This window comes from Bos indicus x Bos taurus, chromosome 9, assembly GCF_003369695.1.
Source record: "Bos indicus x Bos taurus breed Angus x Brahman F1 hybrid chromosome 9, Bos_hybrid_MaternalHap_v2.0, whole genome shotgun sequence".
In the NCBI taxonomy this organism is placed as follows: Eukaryota; Metazoa; Chordata; class Mammalia; order Artiodactyla; family Bovidae; genus Bos; species Bos indicus x Bos taurus.
Window position 1 is genome coordinate 50,964,465 of NC_040084.1, and position 17,409 is coordinate 50,981,873.

At 39.1% G+C, this 17,409-nt stretch overlaps 1 protein-coding gene across 3 annotated transcripts in view; it reads left to right on the plus strand.

The window, feature by feature from the left end:
- FBXL4 (F-box and leucine rich repeat protein 4) overlaps positions 1-17,409 on the plus strand; it is a 75,552-nt gene that overhangs the window by 56,404 nt on the left and 1,739 nt on the right. For all 3 annotated transcript variants that reach the window (XM_027551359.1, XM_027551360.1, XM_027551361.1), the window contains exons 7-8: positions 10,151-10,222; positions 12,890-13,202. In XM_027551359.1, coding sequence (XP_027407160.1) covers positions 10,151-10,222; positions 12,890-13,202 — 385 coding nt within the window. The remainder of the gene's footprint in view (positions 1-10,150; positions 10,223-12,889; positions 13,203-17,409) is intronic.

A 17,409-nucleotide genomic window follows, 5' to 3' on the forward strand; every position in this document is an offset into this window, starting at 1 on the left:
TAACTGTATGCCTGATGAAAAGATAGTGCAAAGGGATGGAGAACAGAAATGACCCATATGCTGAGGTTAAGACCCTGTTTAATGCGTGATCTCAGAATAACTAGTGAAACGAGTGGTTAAATGCAGTAATTTTCTTTTTACTGAATTTGGTAGGTCCTTGATGATTGTATAGGCAAGACTTAAGGCAAAAGATGGGGACAAACATGAAGAAGACTTTAATTGTAGGTAGTTTCTTCTACCATTAATGACAAGGAAGTTAGGATAGTAGAGTGAGATATGTAAGATTGGAAAGACTTTTAAGTTCTTTTTGTTCTTTTTATCTCTATTCACAGGATTCTTGTTACTTATGATAAACATTAATTACAAGTCCTTCTTTAGCCATACATGATGATATATTTTTGTGAGAGAGAGCTGTAGAAATTTAACTCATGAAATAGACTCTTAAATATTTACAAAGAAAGAGCTTTTATTTTGAAATAATTTTAGACTTACGAAAAGTTGCATACAAAATAGATTGCTCTACTTTATGCATATTTTTTTCTGAACCATTTGAAAGTAATAAAGATATAACTCTCCTTTACCCCTAAAGGGGCATATATCTGCAACTATTCTTAAATACTTGTTCCATGGGCTGAATTGTGTCTCCCCAAAATTTATTATGTTGAAGTCCTGACCCCTAGTACCTCATAATATGACGGTATTTGGAGATAGGGTCTTTCAAGGGATGATTAAGTTAAATGAGGTCATTAGGGTGGGGCCTGATCCAATATGAGTGGTCTCCTTATGAGCAGAGATTAGGTCACAGACACACAGAGGGGAGACCATATGAAAGCACCAAAAGTAAATGGCAGGTTTCAAGCCAAGAGGAGAGGCCTGAGAAGAAATTAGCCCTGCTAACACCTCGATCTCAGACGTCTAGCCTCCAGAATTGTGAAAAAATTAATCTCTGTTGTTTAAGTTACCCAGTCTACAGCATTTTGTCATGACAGTTCTAGCAAACTAATACAACTTGTACAGGATAGCTTTTTAACATACTGCACAAAAAGTGACTTCAAGAGAAGGCCTTCACATTGTCTAAAGCAATCTGGATTAGTGTTAGGAGTTTCAACCTGTTTACCTTTTCTTTGTTTTGGGGGAAAAAATATCTGGAGTTGGGGGTGAGTTGGGGTGTGCAGGTTGCTCAGTAAGAATGTCATTCTGTTGCTTAGCAGCAGACAAGAGAACCAAGAGTGTTTTTTTAAAAGTTGGAGTTATAAATGGAACACCTGCATCCAGTTTTGATTGCCTCACTTCAAGAATGATAGAGCATAAATTGAAAGAATTTGAAGAAGTGAAAAAACTGATTATAGGTTTTGTAGGGGACTAGTATATGACAGTGACCCGTAAGTGTGGTACAGCAACTGTTTACCTGGCTCACTGCGCTGGGACAACAGTTTCAAGGGCCCCACTGCCTTCATCTTCATGGACTAGAGGACAAACAAAAGCAGTTAATCTTTACTTCTGTTGAATATCAAAACTCACTTCCTGTTTTCTTTTTTCTGTCCTGGTTTATATATAAGTAAAATGTGTACCACTCCCATCTGTTGATGAGAGCACCTGGGCTTTCCTACAGAAGATGCATGTCTTTTGAAAATAGTATGATTTGATTTAGTGCCATGAATTTGCTTTCTGACACATAGATAATGATGTTCTTCTGGCTGCATTCTTACTTGATTTAAAGAACACATTTATGTATATTGGTAAGTAGAGCACACATGGCCTTTATATTGTTTATTTATTTTTAAAAGCTTTTGGCCAAGTCACAGGACTGTGGGATCTTAGCTGCCTGACCAGGGATCGAACCTAGACCCCCTGCAGTGGAAGTGTGCAGAGCCTTAACCACTGGACGGCATGGAAAGTCCCTGATCTTTCTTTTAGTAGAGCGAGTGCAGCTAACAAACTCAGGAGGAGGAATGGCCTCTTGCCAAAACCAGTGCTGATTACTAACTGAGATCAAGAGGAACACTTGAAGTAGGAAGAACCTACTTTGGTCACTTCTGTTGACTAATACAGGCTGTTGTTAGCTGTATCTAAAATGCAGTCCATTTTAAACAGCTTCATTTAGCTAGATAACATGTAAACCTTGGAAACAGTGTCAGACTTTATTTTTGGGGGCTCCAAAATCACTGCAGATGGTGATTGCAGCCATTAAATTAAAAGATGCTTACTCCTTGGAAGGAATGTTATGACCAACCTAGATAGCATAGTCAAAAGCAGAGACATTACTTTGCCAACAAAGGTTTGTCTAGTCAAGGCTATGGTTTTTCCAGTGGTCATGTATGGATGTGAGAGTTGGACTGTGAAGAAAGCTGAGCGGTGAAGAATTGATGCTTTTGAACTGTGGTGTTGGAGAAGACTCTTGAGAGTCCCTTGGACTGCAAGGAGATCCAACCAGTCCATCCTAAAGGAGATCAGTCCTGGGTGTTCATTGGAAGGACTGACGCTAAAGCTGAAACTCCAATACTTTGGCCACCTCATGCAAAGAGTTGACTCATTGGAAAAGACCCTGATGCTGGGAGGGATTGGGGGCAGGAGGAGAAGGGGATGACAGAGGATGAGATGGCTGGATGGCATCACTGACTCGATGGACATGAGTTTGGGTGAACTCTGGGAGTTGGTGATGGACAGGGAGGCCTGGCGTGCTGCGATTCATGGGGTCGCAGAGTTGGACACGACTGAGCAACTGAACTGCACTGAACTGAAAACAAAAGATATTAATAATTATTTGTTTTTAAACAGAATCAAGGATTAAGATTTAAATAACTTCTCATATATTATATTCCAAAACTAACAAACTTTTTAAAGTCCTTAATATAGGTCTCCAGGAAAGAATTTGTCTATACTTCTTTTCTATCTTGGATGGGTTTATAGAAGTGCCAGGGGAAATATGAGGCTTTTGGTGGAGGTGAGTGTTTGTGACCTGTGTGATTGGCTATGATTCAGCTACAGTGAGAAGCCTTTTGGCTTCTTGGGGGTCAGATTCGTTATCATCCACAATCATTACAGTAAGCAATATACCAGGTATAAGCAGTCTACCTGGTAAGGACACATTTGTTAGAGACGGCTGATTAACACACTCTTTCACTGTTAGCACATCACAGGGGAAACCAAATTACAGTTATGAGACCTGTATAGTGAGTTTAGAATGAGAACCATGAGTGTTACTTATGTGACTTAAATGCTTCAAGACTTCAGCACAAAGCAGATTGATAACTTTCTCTTAACAGGAAGGAAAGGTATGCTTTTGGAAGAAGATAGTCTTTGGACACGTGTACCCTCTTCACCTGAGCATCATTTAGATGAACAATGTCAAGTGTTCATCTTGTGTGCTTCACCAAGTGTGCTTCAGACTTGTCTCCAGTGCTCTCTAAATAATCCAACCCTTAACCCTCAGATCAAAGCATTCTTTCTCTTAATGTAGGCAGTAAGGTTACAGCCCAGTTCAGCTGGTATGCAAAGTGCTATGACTTTTTGACTGTACATCTCTGCCATCATCCATCATGGGTTGATAAGGAAAATGATTGGTTTAGTCATCTGTGACCAAAGATGTGTTCAACTGTATTATTATAGGAGAGATTCACTACCATGGTAAAAATAAACTCTGAAATGAGACTATCAGTTCAGTTCAGTTCAGTCGCCAGTTCAGTCGCTCAGTTGTGTCTGACTCTTTGCGACCCCATGAATCGCAGCACGCCAGGCCTCCCTGTCCATCACCAACTCCCGGAGTTCACTCAGACTCACGTCCATCGAGTCAGTGATGCCATCCAGCCATCTCATCCTCTGTCGTCCCCTTCTCCTCCTGCCCCCAATCCCTCCCAGCATCAGAGTCTTTTCCAATGAGTCAATTCTTCGCATGTGTGGCCAAAGTACTGGAGTTTCAGCTTTAGCATCATTCCTTCCAAAGAAAGGAATGGATCTCCTTCAGAATGGACTGGTTGGATCTCCTTGCAGTCCAAGGGACTCTCAAGAGTCTTCTCCAACACCACAGTTCAAAAGCATCAATTCTTCGGTGCTCAGCCTTCTTCACAGTCCAACTCTCACATCCATACATGACCACAGGAAAAACCATAGCCTTGACTAGACAGACCTTTATTGGCAAAGTAATGTCTCTGCTTTTGAATATGCTATTTAGGTTGGTCATAACTTTCCTTCCAAGGAGTAAGTGTTTTTTAATTTCATGGCTACAGGCACCATCTGCAGTGATTTTGGAGCCCAAAAAAATAAAGTCTGACACTCTTTCCACTGTTTACCCATCTATTTCCCATGAAGTGATGGGACTGGATGCCATGATCTTCGTTTTCTGAATGTTGAGCTTTAAGCCAACTTTTTCACTCTCTACTTTCACTTTTATCAAGAGGCTTTTGAGTTCCTCTTCACTTTCTGCCATAAGGGTGGTGTCATCTGCATATCTGAGGTTATTGATATTTCTCCCGGCAATCTTGATTCCAGCTTGTGCTTCTTCCAGCCCAGCGTTTCTCATGATGTACTCTGCATAGAAGTTAAATAAGCAGGGTGACAATATACAGCCTTGACGTACTCCTTTTCCTATTTGGAACCAGTCTGTTGTTCCATGTCTAGTTCTAACTGTTGCTTCCTGACCTGCATAGATTTCTCAAGAGGCAGGTCAGGTGGTCTGGTATTCCCATCTCTTTCAGAATTTTCCACAGTTTATTGTGATCCACGCAGTCAAAGGCTTTGGCATAGTCGATAGAGCAGATAGATGTTTTACTGGAACCGTCTTGCTTTTTCCATGATCCAGCGGATGTTGGCAATTTGATCTCTGGTTCCTCTGCCTTTTCTAAAACCAGCTTGAACATCTGGAAGTTCACGGTTCACGTATTGCTGAAGCCTGGCTTGGAGAATTTTGAGCATTTTACTAGCGTGTGAGATGAGTGCAATTGTACAGTAGTTTGAGCATTCTTTGGCATTGCCTTTCTTTGGGATTGAAATGAAAACTGACCTTTTCCAGTCCTGTGGCCACTGCTGAGTTTTCCACATTTGCTGACATATTGAGTGCAGCACTTTCACAGCATCATCTTTCAGGATTTGGAAGAGCTCAACTGGAATTCCATCACCTCCACTAGCGTTGTTCGTAATGATGCTTTCTAAGGCCCACTTGACTTCACATTCCAGGATGTCTGGCTCTAGGGCAAGGCAAATGTGTGTGATTTAGTCTTAGGTTTTGTTGTTTCACACACATTGGTTTTTAGAATTTGACACTGGAAAAGGTCAGTTTTCATTCCAACCCTAAAGAAGGGCAGTACCAAAGAATGTTAAAACTACCACACAATTGCACTCATACTAGCAAGGTAATGCTCAAAATCCTTCAAGCTAACCTTCAGCAGAACGTGAACCGAGAAATTCCAGATGTACAAGCTGGATTTAGAAAATACAGAGGAACCAAAGATCAAATTGCCAGCATTCACTGGATTATACAGAAAGCAAGAGAATTCCAGAAAAACATGTGCTTCATTGACTATGTGAAAGCCTTTGACTGTGTGGATCACAACAAACTGGAAAATTCTTAAAGAGATGGGAATACCAGACCACCTTAGCTCTCCTAAGAAACCTGTATGAAGTTCAAGAAGAAACAGAATCTGACATGGAACGATGAACTGGTTCAAAATTGGAAAGGAGTATGACAAGACTCTATATTGTCACTCTGCTTATTTAACTCGCCCAAGATAGTTTCTTGGGCAAACTCTGGGAGATGGTGAGGGACAGGGAAGCCTGGTGTCCATGAAGTTGCAAAGAGTCAGACTCGCTGAGCGACTGAATAATGACATGATCTTGAACATTCTCTTTTTAGAGTTCAATCACAAGTCTAACTTTTCTACCACAATTTTGATCTTCAGGTTTAACCTATTAAAGACAATATTACTTTCAAGTTGTGGTTATGTATCAGTATATAAACTGTATCATATTATATATTTAAACAGTATAAAAGAAACAGTTTGTAGTAGGTGATTTATACAAACGTCTATAAAGTAATTGAATTTAAATATCCTAAATATAGTTAGTTTCAAGTACTTTAAATAGTTCTTAAAATACTTCAACTTTTAGTTTATATTTCCCTTACCCAAATTTATTGATATTGGAATGCTGGGCCCTCCAAAAATTAAATTAGAGAAAGAGAAATTCATACATGTATGTGTATCTTAAATTTCAATAATTGAGTTATTGTGTTCTTAGGATTTCTTTGGTGGTATTTCTTATGTAAATTTATAAATATTCATTAGTGAATACACTTTTCTAACATCTCATCTCATTACTTGTAGTTACTGCTCTGATGTGTTTGAAACATCATCAGTGAAAGCACATTTGTGATAAGGTGATGTCACTAGTCTATTTTAGTTAATGTATGTTTGTGATATATAGACTTGTTATCTGTTTCATTAATATGCTGTCTAGGAATCATGTTTTAGAGTAGGAAATACTGATTTAAAAAATTCTACCATCCTATATTAAGAGTGTTGTAAGTAAGGGTTGTATTCGTTATTAAAGATAAGCAACAATTTTTAACTGTAAAAAATTTTAATTGTAAGATGTATTAACTAGTTAAAATAATTATAAACCTATATTAATGTAAAATAGTGATCATAATATTGCAGATGTAGATTATATAAGGTCTCATTATATTATAAAATGTGCATGATGTATATATAATTGTTATTCTACTAAGCTCTAAATCTGGACTATCTAAAACTTATATGTGAGTATAATAAGCATCAGTTATCATTTTATTAAGTATTTTTGCTTAGCACTTTAGAAGTCTGTAAGAAAGGAGATTATGATAGGAGATTACTTTATGGATAGCATCACTTAAAAAAACCATCAATGAAAATTTGAATTTCTATCTTCTTTCATCTTTTACATATGCTTTTTAAAACTTTTTATTTATTTATTTTTGGCTGTGCTAGGTCTCCATGGCTGCAGAGGCTCTGTCTAGTTTCAGTGAGCAGAGGCTCTTCTTCAGGGTGATGTGCAGGCTTCTCATTGCAGTGATTTCTCTTGCTGCAGATCAGGCTCCAGAGTGCTAGGGCTTTAGTAGTTGTGGCATGTGGGCTCAGTATTTGGGACTCCTGGGTTCTAGAGCACAGGCTTAATAGTTGTGGTGCAAGGGCTTAGTTGCTCCACGGCATGTGGGATCTTCCTGGACAGGCAATGTACCAGTGTCTCCTTCACTGGCAGGCAGCTTCTTTCCCACAAGCCACCAGGGAATCCCTCCTTTATTTCTTAATAAATTTCCTTGTAACAAGTAGAGGCAGTAATAATTCCCTGTAACCTATAGTTATCCATTGGATTTTGAAGCTGCTGATCAAGGCCAGTAGGTAGATTTCAGGTAGAATGCAAAAGGATTCTTTCTTTATGAGTGGAAATCCTACTTACCAGGTGCCAGCATTCATCTAGAGCAGGGGTCCCCGACCTCTGGGATCTAATGCCTGATGATCTGAGGTAGAGCTGATGTAATAATAGAAATAAAGTGCACAATAAATATAGTGTACTTTAATCATCCCCAAACTGGTCCCCCCAACCCTGGTCCATGGAAAAATTATCTTCCAGGAAACCTCTCACTGGTGCCTAAAAGGCTGGGGACTACTGACCTAGAGTATGGTTTGAAAATTCTGTAGAAGGAATTAACATGGATCCAGTCATTTCTTAGTAACTCCCTTCCACAGTGATTTAAATAACGTTGACCTTTGTTTAAAAATTGCAAACTCATTTGAAAATGAATCTGCTGCTTTGCATTATTAAAGCTACTAACTATTTAAATTGTATTTTAATTTTATAGAGCTACTCTTATGCTTATATTGAATTTTACAGGACTAACCAGCAGAATTTGTCAATTTGGGGACCTTAAAGGTATCTTAAATCTTTTAAATGAGAGGTTCATAAAATTGTTCAGTTTTTATTTCTGAATACCTTTTTTGTAGTACCCTTAATGTAGCTTTAATCCATCTGTTTGTGTGTTCTAGAAGTGTAGAAGTGCTTCAAATAGTCATTAAGGTAGAATTGTTTTCTTAAGTTGGAGGTGGGCCCGTTCATTCTGAGGATAGTAAATATTTTCGACCTTGCAGGCCATATGGTCTCTGTCTTAACTACTCAGCCCTGCTGCTGTAGAGTGAAAAGTTATAAACAATACAGAAAGAAATGGGTGTGCCTTGTTTCAACAAAACTTTATTTATAAAAACAGACAATAGGCCAATGAGCCGTGTTTCATCGACTCCTGCTCTAAATCATTGAGTCTGTGGTCTCTCTAAAATCAGGTCATTTTATGCCTGGAAGTGAAGAGGCAGTTTCTGCTTTTTGCTTTATCATCAATAGTAGTACTTTCATTCTGAATACTAATAGAATAGAGAAAAGAAAAGATACTAAAGATACTCTAGATTGGTTAACTGGATTTGGAGAGATTGCCGGCTGATCTATAGAGGTGTGCTCTATACCTGGGAAAGATTGAAAGCAGGAGGAGAAGGGGACAACAGAGGATGAGATGGTTGGATGGCATCACTGACTCGATGGACATGAGTTTGAGCAAGCTCTGGGAGTTGGTGATGGACAGGGATGCCTGGTGTGCTACAGTCTATGGGGTTGCAGGGTCGGACACAACTGAGTGACCGACCTGAACTGATACCTGGGTATTCCCACAGTCTCTGGTTTATCATGAGCTCTGCTGGAGAAAGTCAGGAAACTGTTAACTTGTGCTTGCTCACCTCAGTGCTACCAGTCAACCGTTTTATTTATCTCTATTTGACTCCTTGTTACATTCCTCACAGCATCTCTTCCAAAGTCATTCTTATCCCCTCATAGCTTGGTATCAGCATTTGATCTCTCATCTCTTATTTAGGAAAGATGTGTGGTATCATTCAATATGAATCTCTTATGTTCTATGTTAGTTCCTTTTTTAAGGTAGGAATGAAAAATGATCATTTTTATCTACAATTAAATGAAGTTTTAATTCTCAATTTAATATGCAGACTGTGTAAGTTATTATAAAATATTTGCCTAAATAAGTAGAATTAGCTGTGAACAGTGAAGGAACTCAGCCATACATATACATGTATCCATTCTCCCCCAAACACCCCTCCCATCCAGGCTGCCACATAACATTAGGCAGAGTTCCATTACTATTCAGTAGGTCTTTGTTGGTAATCCATTTTAAATATAGCACTGCTTTTTTTTTTTTTTTTTTTGGTTTTGTAACACTTGAAATAGATTAAACAGAAGTTAAATACTATCATTTTAATTTTGTTAGATGTTATTTATTTAGCTCAAATGTTTAGAAAGTTTGCCACGTTTGAGTAGTAGTTTTTTTTTAGTTTATAAAAGAAAAAACTAGTAATCTGAATGTTTTGCATTGTTTTAAAATTTGTCACAGTGGGCATGTAATCAAGTGAGATTTTAATTGTTTAGAGATGTTTCAGGAACCATGATTATGTAGCAGTCTCGCACACCTTTGGGTTTCTTTAGTGGTGAGACTGTTTTCACTGCCCAGGATGGATGGGCTGAAATGGCAGGAACATGACTAGAAAGCTCACGTTATATACGTTTCAGTCAGCATGTTGCTAGTGACAGGTGCTCGATGGTTGTTGGGATCCTTGTCAACAAAGAGAATCCTTTGACATTAAAGTCACTGGCTCCATCCTGATTTGGGGTGGCTATTGGCAGTTCCATCAGGCTGCAGCTGATCAGTGAATGTCAAAGCTGTGCTGTTCTACACTGTCACCAGCTCTCGGTGTGTGTGTGTGTGTGTATGTGTGTTTTAGGAGGGATGGTTTGGCTTATCTTGTTATTTCGTCTTCACCGGGCTTTCAAATTGCTTACCTTTGGGAAATGCACTGAGAGGTCATAGGGAATATAAGTGTCTTTAGGACATGCAAAATCATATACAGAGTGACGACTTATGTGGAGACGAGTAATGATTACCTTGACTCCAAGCCAATCAATGGTGTGAACACCTGGGGACTCATTAAATGGCATTTGTGGTGTCTGTAACTGAGGTTTTGAGCTCTGTTTCAGGAAAAGCAGTGACAGCCCCTAATGTCTAATTGACCTCTTTGTTTCACTTTCTTTCTTTTTCCTTATTTGTGTCTGATGTGGGTCCCAATGGCAGCAAACAGCCCTGCTCAGCATTTTGAACTTCTGTTCAGACCTTCAGCACCTCAGTTTGGGTAGTTGTGTCATGGTAAGTATTGGAAAATTATTTTTTCTTCCCATAGGTGAATTTTATCCTGACTCACCCCACACCCACCCGCAGCTTTTCAGATTTATGGTTAACAACTGTGCACCCCACTTTCAAACATTTTTCTTAAATTGAAGAGTTTGTCTTTGAAACATGGACATTACTTATCTGTGAGAACAAGGAGAGAAGTATAGTGTGGTGTAAAGTGGGTGGTTCTGCCTCAAGTAATATGTTATCTCAGACAAGCTATTTACCTCTCTGGGCTTCTTTACAAAATAGTGCATCAATCATACCCAAATGCCAGTAGTTTGGTAACTTTTTCACGAGGCTAATTTTAGTTTTTGAGATCTGAGATTATTTCCTGGAAATGTTGATGATAGTAGATAATTTTATTTTGTTTGCTCCTGTGTTTGTTTTAGTGCCCTTATTGAGTAAGATAAAATGATGGCCACAAGCCTATGTTGATGCTCACATATTTTTTGAAGCGTCACTGGTCTATGAAATCCAAAAGTCTAGGGACTCTTGGAATAAATAATCTTGAGATTTAAAATTGTAGTTTACATGCCATTAAAAGAGTTCATGGCATGAATTAAATGTTTTTCAACTAAATGGCATGGTTAGTAGATAGTGCTGACACTTAAGGGACAGCAGAGCCCTTGGTGTGTGTATGTATGTGTGTTCTGTGTACGTGTGTGTGCATACACACTCAAAGGAAATGCATCTCCCAGTGTAACTAACTGTAGAGCAACCTATTCCTTTTTATTTTCATTTCCTGCCCCTGCCCCCGCCTCCACGCACACACTCAAAGCAGACTCAGGAAATCCTAAATCATTCCAGTTTTTCATCCACTTATTAGGAAGACCTTAATAAGCAGGATGAAGGTAATGGCACCCCACTCCAGTACTCTTGCCTGGAAAATCCCATGGATGGAGGAGCTTGGTGGGCTGCAGTCCATGGGGTTTCTAAGAGTTGGACATGACTGAGTGACTTCACTTTCACTTTTCACTTTCATCCATTGGAGAAAGAAATGGCAACCCACTCCAGTATTCTTGCCTGGAGAATCCCAGGGACTGGGAAGTCTGGTAGGCTGCCCTCTATGGGGTCGCACAGAGTCGGACACGACCGAAGCGACTTAGCAGCAGCAGCAACAACAGCAGGAAGCCATTTCATGGGCTTCTGTTGGGTCCTTCTAGTTTCTCTTCTACATGAGCTCAGTGACATTCCGTGGCACTTTCTGTGACAACACACCAGCCAGTTACTGTCACTTGGATCTTTGCCTATTGTTAGCCCGCCTTCTTTAGATTGGTAAGGACCCTGTTTTAACTTTGGCTACAGGTTTCTGCCTGTTAATTACCTCCCCATAAAGTAGAGCAGCATTCTCTAGAAAAACAGGCCTCTGATCACAGGCACTTTAGAGTTGGAATTATGTATGTTTATAGTTGGAATTAGGTGTAGTAGCAGGCAACATTTTCCAAAGTTGACCTATGGAACGTTAGTCTTAAAAGATATTCAATTTAGAAAGTTGTGTATGTATGGGAAAGAGTAGGGCAGATAGGAATTCTGGGTCAAAATTAGGAAACAATGCTCCTATATCCTCGTCCTGACATTTTCAATAGTATGTCCTACAATAGACAGTTTGCCTTTTCTTAAGCCAGGATTTTCTAGCTTTACCTGACACTGAACCTGTTTTTCCATATCACATCTATGAACGTGTCCCACTCATTCCCAGAGACCCCGGCAGCCGCTACTCCCTCCTTCAACCCCTGCCACTGTACTCACTGTCACAGCACCTTGTTTATTATTTTACTTATCACTCTCTGAATTTATTTTGGTCACTTATCTGTCTGTATGTCTTTCCAAGGAATGTGAACATGGTATTTTTTTTTTTTTTTTGGTTCACTGTTGTTGCTGATATCTGGAGTAGTGCTGGCACACTGTAGATGAAACAATGAATAAAGAAATAAAAGGAAGTAATCATTGGAAATGTTTGCTGTTTCATTTCCTTTTGATGTCTGGTGATAATGCCAATACCTGATTATAACAAAAGCAAATAAAACTCTTAAAAGAATCTGTTTAAAGAAACATCATTAAAACAGTCAAAGTCCATGAACAATGTTTAATTCTTGATTAGTAGAAGCTTATCTCATGATCATGAGTTAAATCACTGGACACCTCTGGTAACTGACAACAGCTAATGTATCACCATCTACATTATTTTCAGGTTGCATTTTCAGTCTCCAAGGACCTCATGTAACCAAAACTAGTATCCTTATTAGTACTATCAACATATTCACTTACTATTTTAGAGCCTATCAAAGTGCAGGCCTTTCTCAGGGAGATCTTACATTCCTATCAAAGCGGCAACAGCGCTGTCAAAATGGGAGGCATACACGAAATAATCCTGAGGATTTCAGGCTGCCTTTGGATTTAATTCATTAACATCCTGTCTGGAATTCTTTTAAGTGGCTTTTTAAGGACGTGATTACTCTTGCTGTTTTATGAAACAGCGGCCGCTCTGGGAGATGAGCGAGCAGATCTGTATTAACCTCAATGTGGGGATGTTTACATGGAAGCAAACAACAGGAGGTGATTAAGGATGTTTGAACATGCTCCAGACAGTTTCTGTTTCTGAGCATAGTATGGGAAAGACTGAAATTACTTGATTTCCAGATTGAAGACTACGACGTGACAGCTAGCATGATAGGAGCCAAGTGTAAAAAACTCCGGACTCTGGATCTGTGGAGGTGTAAGAACATCACTGAGAGCGGGATAGCCGAACTGGCTTCTGGATGTCCGCTTCTGGAGGAACTTGACCTCGGCTGGTGCCCTACTCTGCAGAGCAGCACCGGGTGCTTTGCCAGACTGGCACGCCAGCTTCCAAACTTGCAGAAACTCTTTCTAACGGCTAACAGGTCGGTGTGTGACACAGACATCGAAGAACTGGCCAGTAATTGTACCAGATTACGCCAACTGGACATATTAGGTAAGGTGCAGTCTGTAAGTTTTGTTTTAAAGCCTTGACATAAAAGCTAATCTCAGACATTTTATAAAGAAAAAAAAAAATCTTGGATGCAATCAAAATGTTGTCTTGATAATTATAACTGTCCTTAAGTAGGAGAGGGAGGGCAATAACAGAATTTTATCAGTGAACTTACCAGAAAGCTCTGAATAATCCTTAGTTCTTGGTCTAGTGAGAAGAATGAGAGTTTGGATGAGCCGTGTTCTCCATTTTTATTGACAGATAAAAAATAATCCGTTTGTGTAATGAATTCAAGACACACACACGGCTTCTTGGTGTTAAATTCTTGATTAAAGAATACTGTCTCTATACCTGATGATTGTGCTTTTAGGAGTAGTTCTACCCTAAGGCAGAGCTATTGAAAATCCTTCCCAGTTCTGGGATTCCTTGTGTCTTTATTGCAATTTACAGCCAGAAACTGTGTGATATTTTGTTACTTCTGATGTTGGCCAGAATTGCTAGGATGCCACAGTTATAATTGCCCACACAGTTGTGAACCCAAAACACTTGCACTGTGTTTCTGGTAATCTATTAATACTAATAGAGTAGTCCTTGAAGTGCTAGTTATATCTTTTCCTGTTTATTCAACATTTAACCAAAGGGAAACCTGAAGATTTTCAGCACTGGTGTTTCTGGTTTCACTTAAAATCTCTCCACAGTCCAGGCTTATGGTACCTTTGTAGATGTTGCTTATATAGTCACATGTTACTTATCAAAGTTACTTATAGGCAGAAATTGTTTCTTAAAAACTTAGGAATGGAAAATTAAGCATATGGGATTAATAGTTACAAACTAAGCAACAAAGATATATATATGCTAGAATTATATCCAGTATCTTATAATAACTTATAATGGAATATAATCTTCAAAAATTACTGAATCATTATACCATATACCTGAAACTAATACAATATTATAAATCAACTATACTTCAGTAAAAGTAAATACATTTTTAAAAATCAGTAAAAAAACAGTTGATTAAAAAAAATTTAGGAAAAACTTCTTGTTTATTATATACACACTTTGGGCTAGATACTTTGTCTGTGTTATATTCTCCTTCATCTTCATAGCTCAGAAAGCTGGATATCATTTGTCTTTTCATAGTTGAGGGTGCTGGAGTCAGCAGTTGACATGTAGCAGAGCAAGGGTCAAGCACAAGGATTTTGACCCCAGGATCAGTACTGTCTTTTCAAAACACCACGCCCACTTAACTTGCTTGTTTCTTTTCCTGCCTATTCACGTTCTCCCTTGAATTAGCCTAGACTTTTGTATAAGATAAATATTTTGGAATTTTCAAAAAAAAGTCAGTCACAGGGACAATGAGAAAAAGCAGCCAAAGGCCTGTAAAAATAATCATGCTGTGGTGGATTCACGTTGATGTATGGTAAAACCAATACAATATTGTAAAGTAATTAGCCTCCAATTAAAATAAATAAATTTATATTAAAAAAAATAATAATCATGAATTCCATCAGGCTTCACTTCAGAGGATGGTGCCAGTGTTGTTTAAAACCTATCTTACAGTTCCCCATCCAAAAAAACCCTCAAATAAACCCCGAAACATACACTAGAGATGGAGAGTAGCCAGTATCTGAAAGAGATGCAACCAAACTACAAAGACACAAGTAACACTGATCCCAAAACAAAGCACAGTTGTTATGGACCATGGGTTCTGTTGTCAGGTAGTGTAAGTTTGGTCTATGAATGTATGAATTACTTGACGGAGACATAAAAGAAACACAGGTAAGAAGTATCATGACTTCTTTTGAAATATTTGTGACTTGTATGAGCAAGGGAGTATCATTATTTATTTTGCTGAGTATAAGTATATAATTTTCAATGGAAGATGACCATCATGCAAATATATTGGAGCATCTTATTTCAAATATAAAGAGCACAGTAAAAGAATATCACTAATAATAATTCATAATGTTAACACCAAAGTGACTGTATGCTTTATACTGTTCAATTTAATCATCACCATAACCTCATGAGGTATTAATAGATTTATTAGCCACAGAGGAGAAAACAGGTGGAAACAGGTTAAATGATTTGTCCGGGGCTCCTGACTAGTAAGGAATCTGGACTTGAACCAGAGTCTCTGCTTCTAACCACTGTGCTGTATTTTTATTGTTTTTTGGTTTCTTTTCACCATTTAGTGTTAGACTCCTTATTGTTTTCTTTTAAAAGGGATTCTTAGTTAAACCATGCTGATATTCATTATTTTATTTGTCATTTTGTGATTAGCACATATGAATGTTAAGTGGCATAACTTCTTCATACTAAACGTACTTATCTATCAGTACAAAGCTGAATAAGATAGAGTACCTGTCTTCAGAGAGTTGATAACCTAGCAAGAAGGAATAAAACAGGCATATAAATAACTGTAATGCAAGCTAGAAGCAAGTCCATCTTGATGAGGCTCAAAGCAAAGAGAAATATATATATATTTATATATATATCAGAGACATGGAATCAGAGAAATATGGATGATCAGAGAAATAAGGAAAGGCTAATTCAAAAGGCTAATAAGGGACTGCCCTGGTGGTCCAGTGGTTGAGAATCCGTCTGTCAATGCAGGGGACACTGGTTCGATCCCTGGTCCAGGAAGATCCCACAGGCTGCGGGGCAGATGAGCCCATGTGCCACAACTACTGAAGCCCAGTTGTCTTAGAGCCCATGCTCTGCAAGAAGAGAAGCCATTGCAGTGAGAAACCCACATGCTACAACTAGAGAGTAGCCCCTACTTGCTGCAACTAGAGAAAACCCGTGCTTAGCAACAAAGATCCAGCATAGCCCAAAATAAATAAATATATAAAATAAAAAAATTTTTAAAGGCTAATAGGTATTTTAAAGATAGACTTAAAAAATGAGCAGGAAATTGGGGGAGGAGGGCATTTTAGGCAGAAAGAATAGCATGAAGCAAAAGCAGAGGAGTTGAAGTCACAAGACTATCTTTAGAGAATAGGCAGTCTTATTTGATCTAAAATGTTGGTATAATGGAGAGTAACATGGGGAGTTTTGAACACCAGGATGAGGAATCTGCACAAAATTAAACAAGGAAGAGCTCTTACTGGGCTTCAGTTAGGGGTATGAGTGATGTATTTAGAGCTATGTTTTAGGAATCCTTACCTGGAAGTGAGTAGTAGGTGACTTGGAGAAGGAAGAGATCAAAATCAGAGAGATTGGCTGCAATAATCCATCTAAGGAGGGTCTACACCAGGGTGATGGCATTGGGAAATTAGCCAGCACCCCTTCATCCTTTTGTTGAGTACACACCTATTGAGCATATACTGTTTGGCCTTGTTCTCAACACTGGAGATACTCAGTGCCCTGAAAGAGCAAGCTGCCTGAAAACAGGACTGTGTCCTAAGGAGACAACAGAACAACAGCACAGAGTGCCCTGGAAGAATACGACAGGGGACACCAGCCCAGTTAAACGTTCAGTCTCTGACTTCCTTCCCTGAAATTCTCTTGGGCTTTAGGAGCTCTGAATTTATCAGGAAAGTCTTCCCTAGTGGCTCAGTGGTAAAGAATCCAAGCTGCAATGCAGGAAACACAGGTTTGATCCCTGGGTCCAGAAGATCCCTTGGAGGAGGAAATGGCAACCCACTCCAGTATTCTTGCCTGGGGAATCTGATGGACAGAGGAGTCTGGCGGGCTACAGTCCATGGGGTCACAAAAGAGTTGGACATGACTTAGCAACTGAACAACAACAGTTTATCAGGAAACTCAGATTCAAATGACCAAGACTGGCAAATAGACAATGGTCACAACCCTGGGTGAAAAACTTCACAGGCTTCGGTGAAGTTTTCTGATCTTATATAACGAAATCCCCATCAGGATAGCTTACAGTATAGTGTTAATCTCTCAGTTGTGTCTGACTCTTTGTGACCCCTTGGACTGTAGCCCACCAGACTCTTCTGTCCATGGCATTCTCCAGGCATGAATACTGGAGTGGGTAGCCATTCCCTTCTCCAGGGAATCTGCCCCACCCAATCTCCCACATCGCAGGCAGATTCTCTACCGTCTGAGCCACCAACTAAAGCATATGAAAAAGACAATTATCATGAAGATACAGGTGTCCATCTCAGATCCCTTGGGTAGAAGCTGGCTGTGGTCAGACCTCAGAAGGGACCGAAAACCATCAAAAGGCGAGGGACCTTTTTCT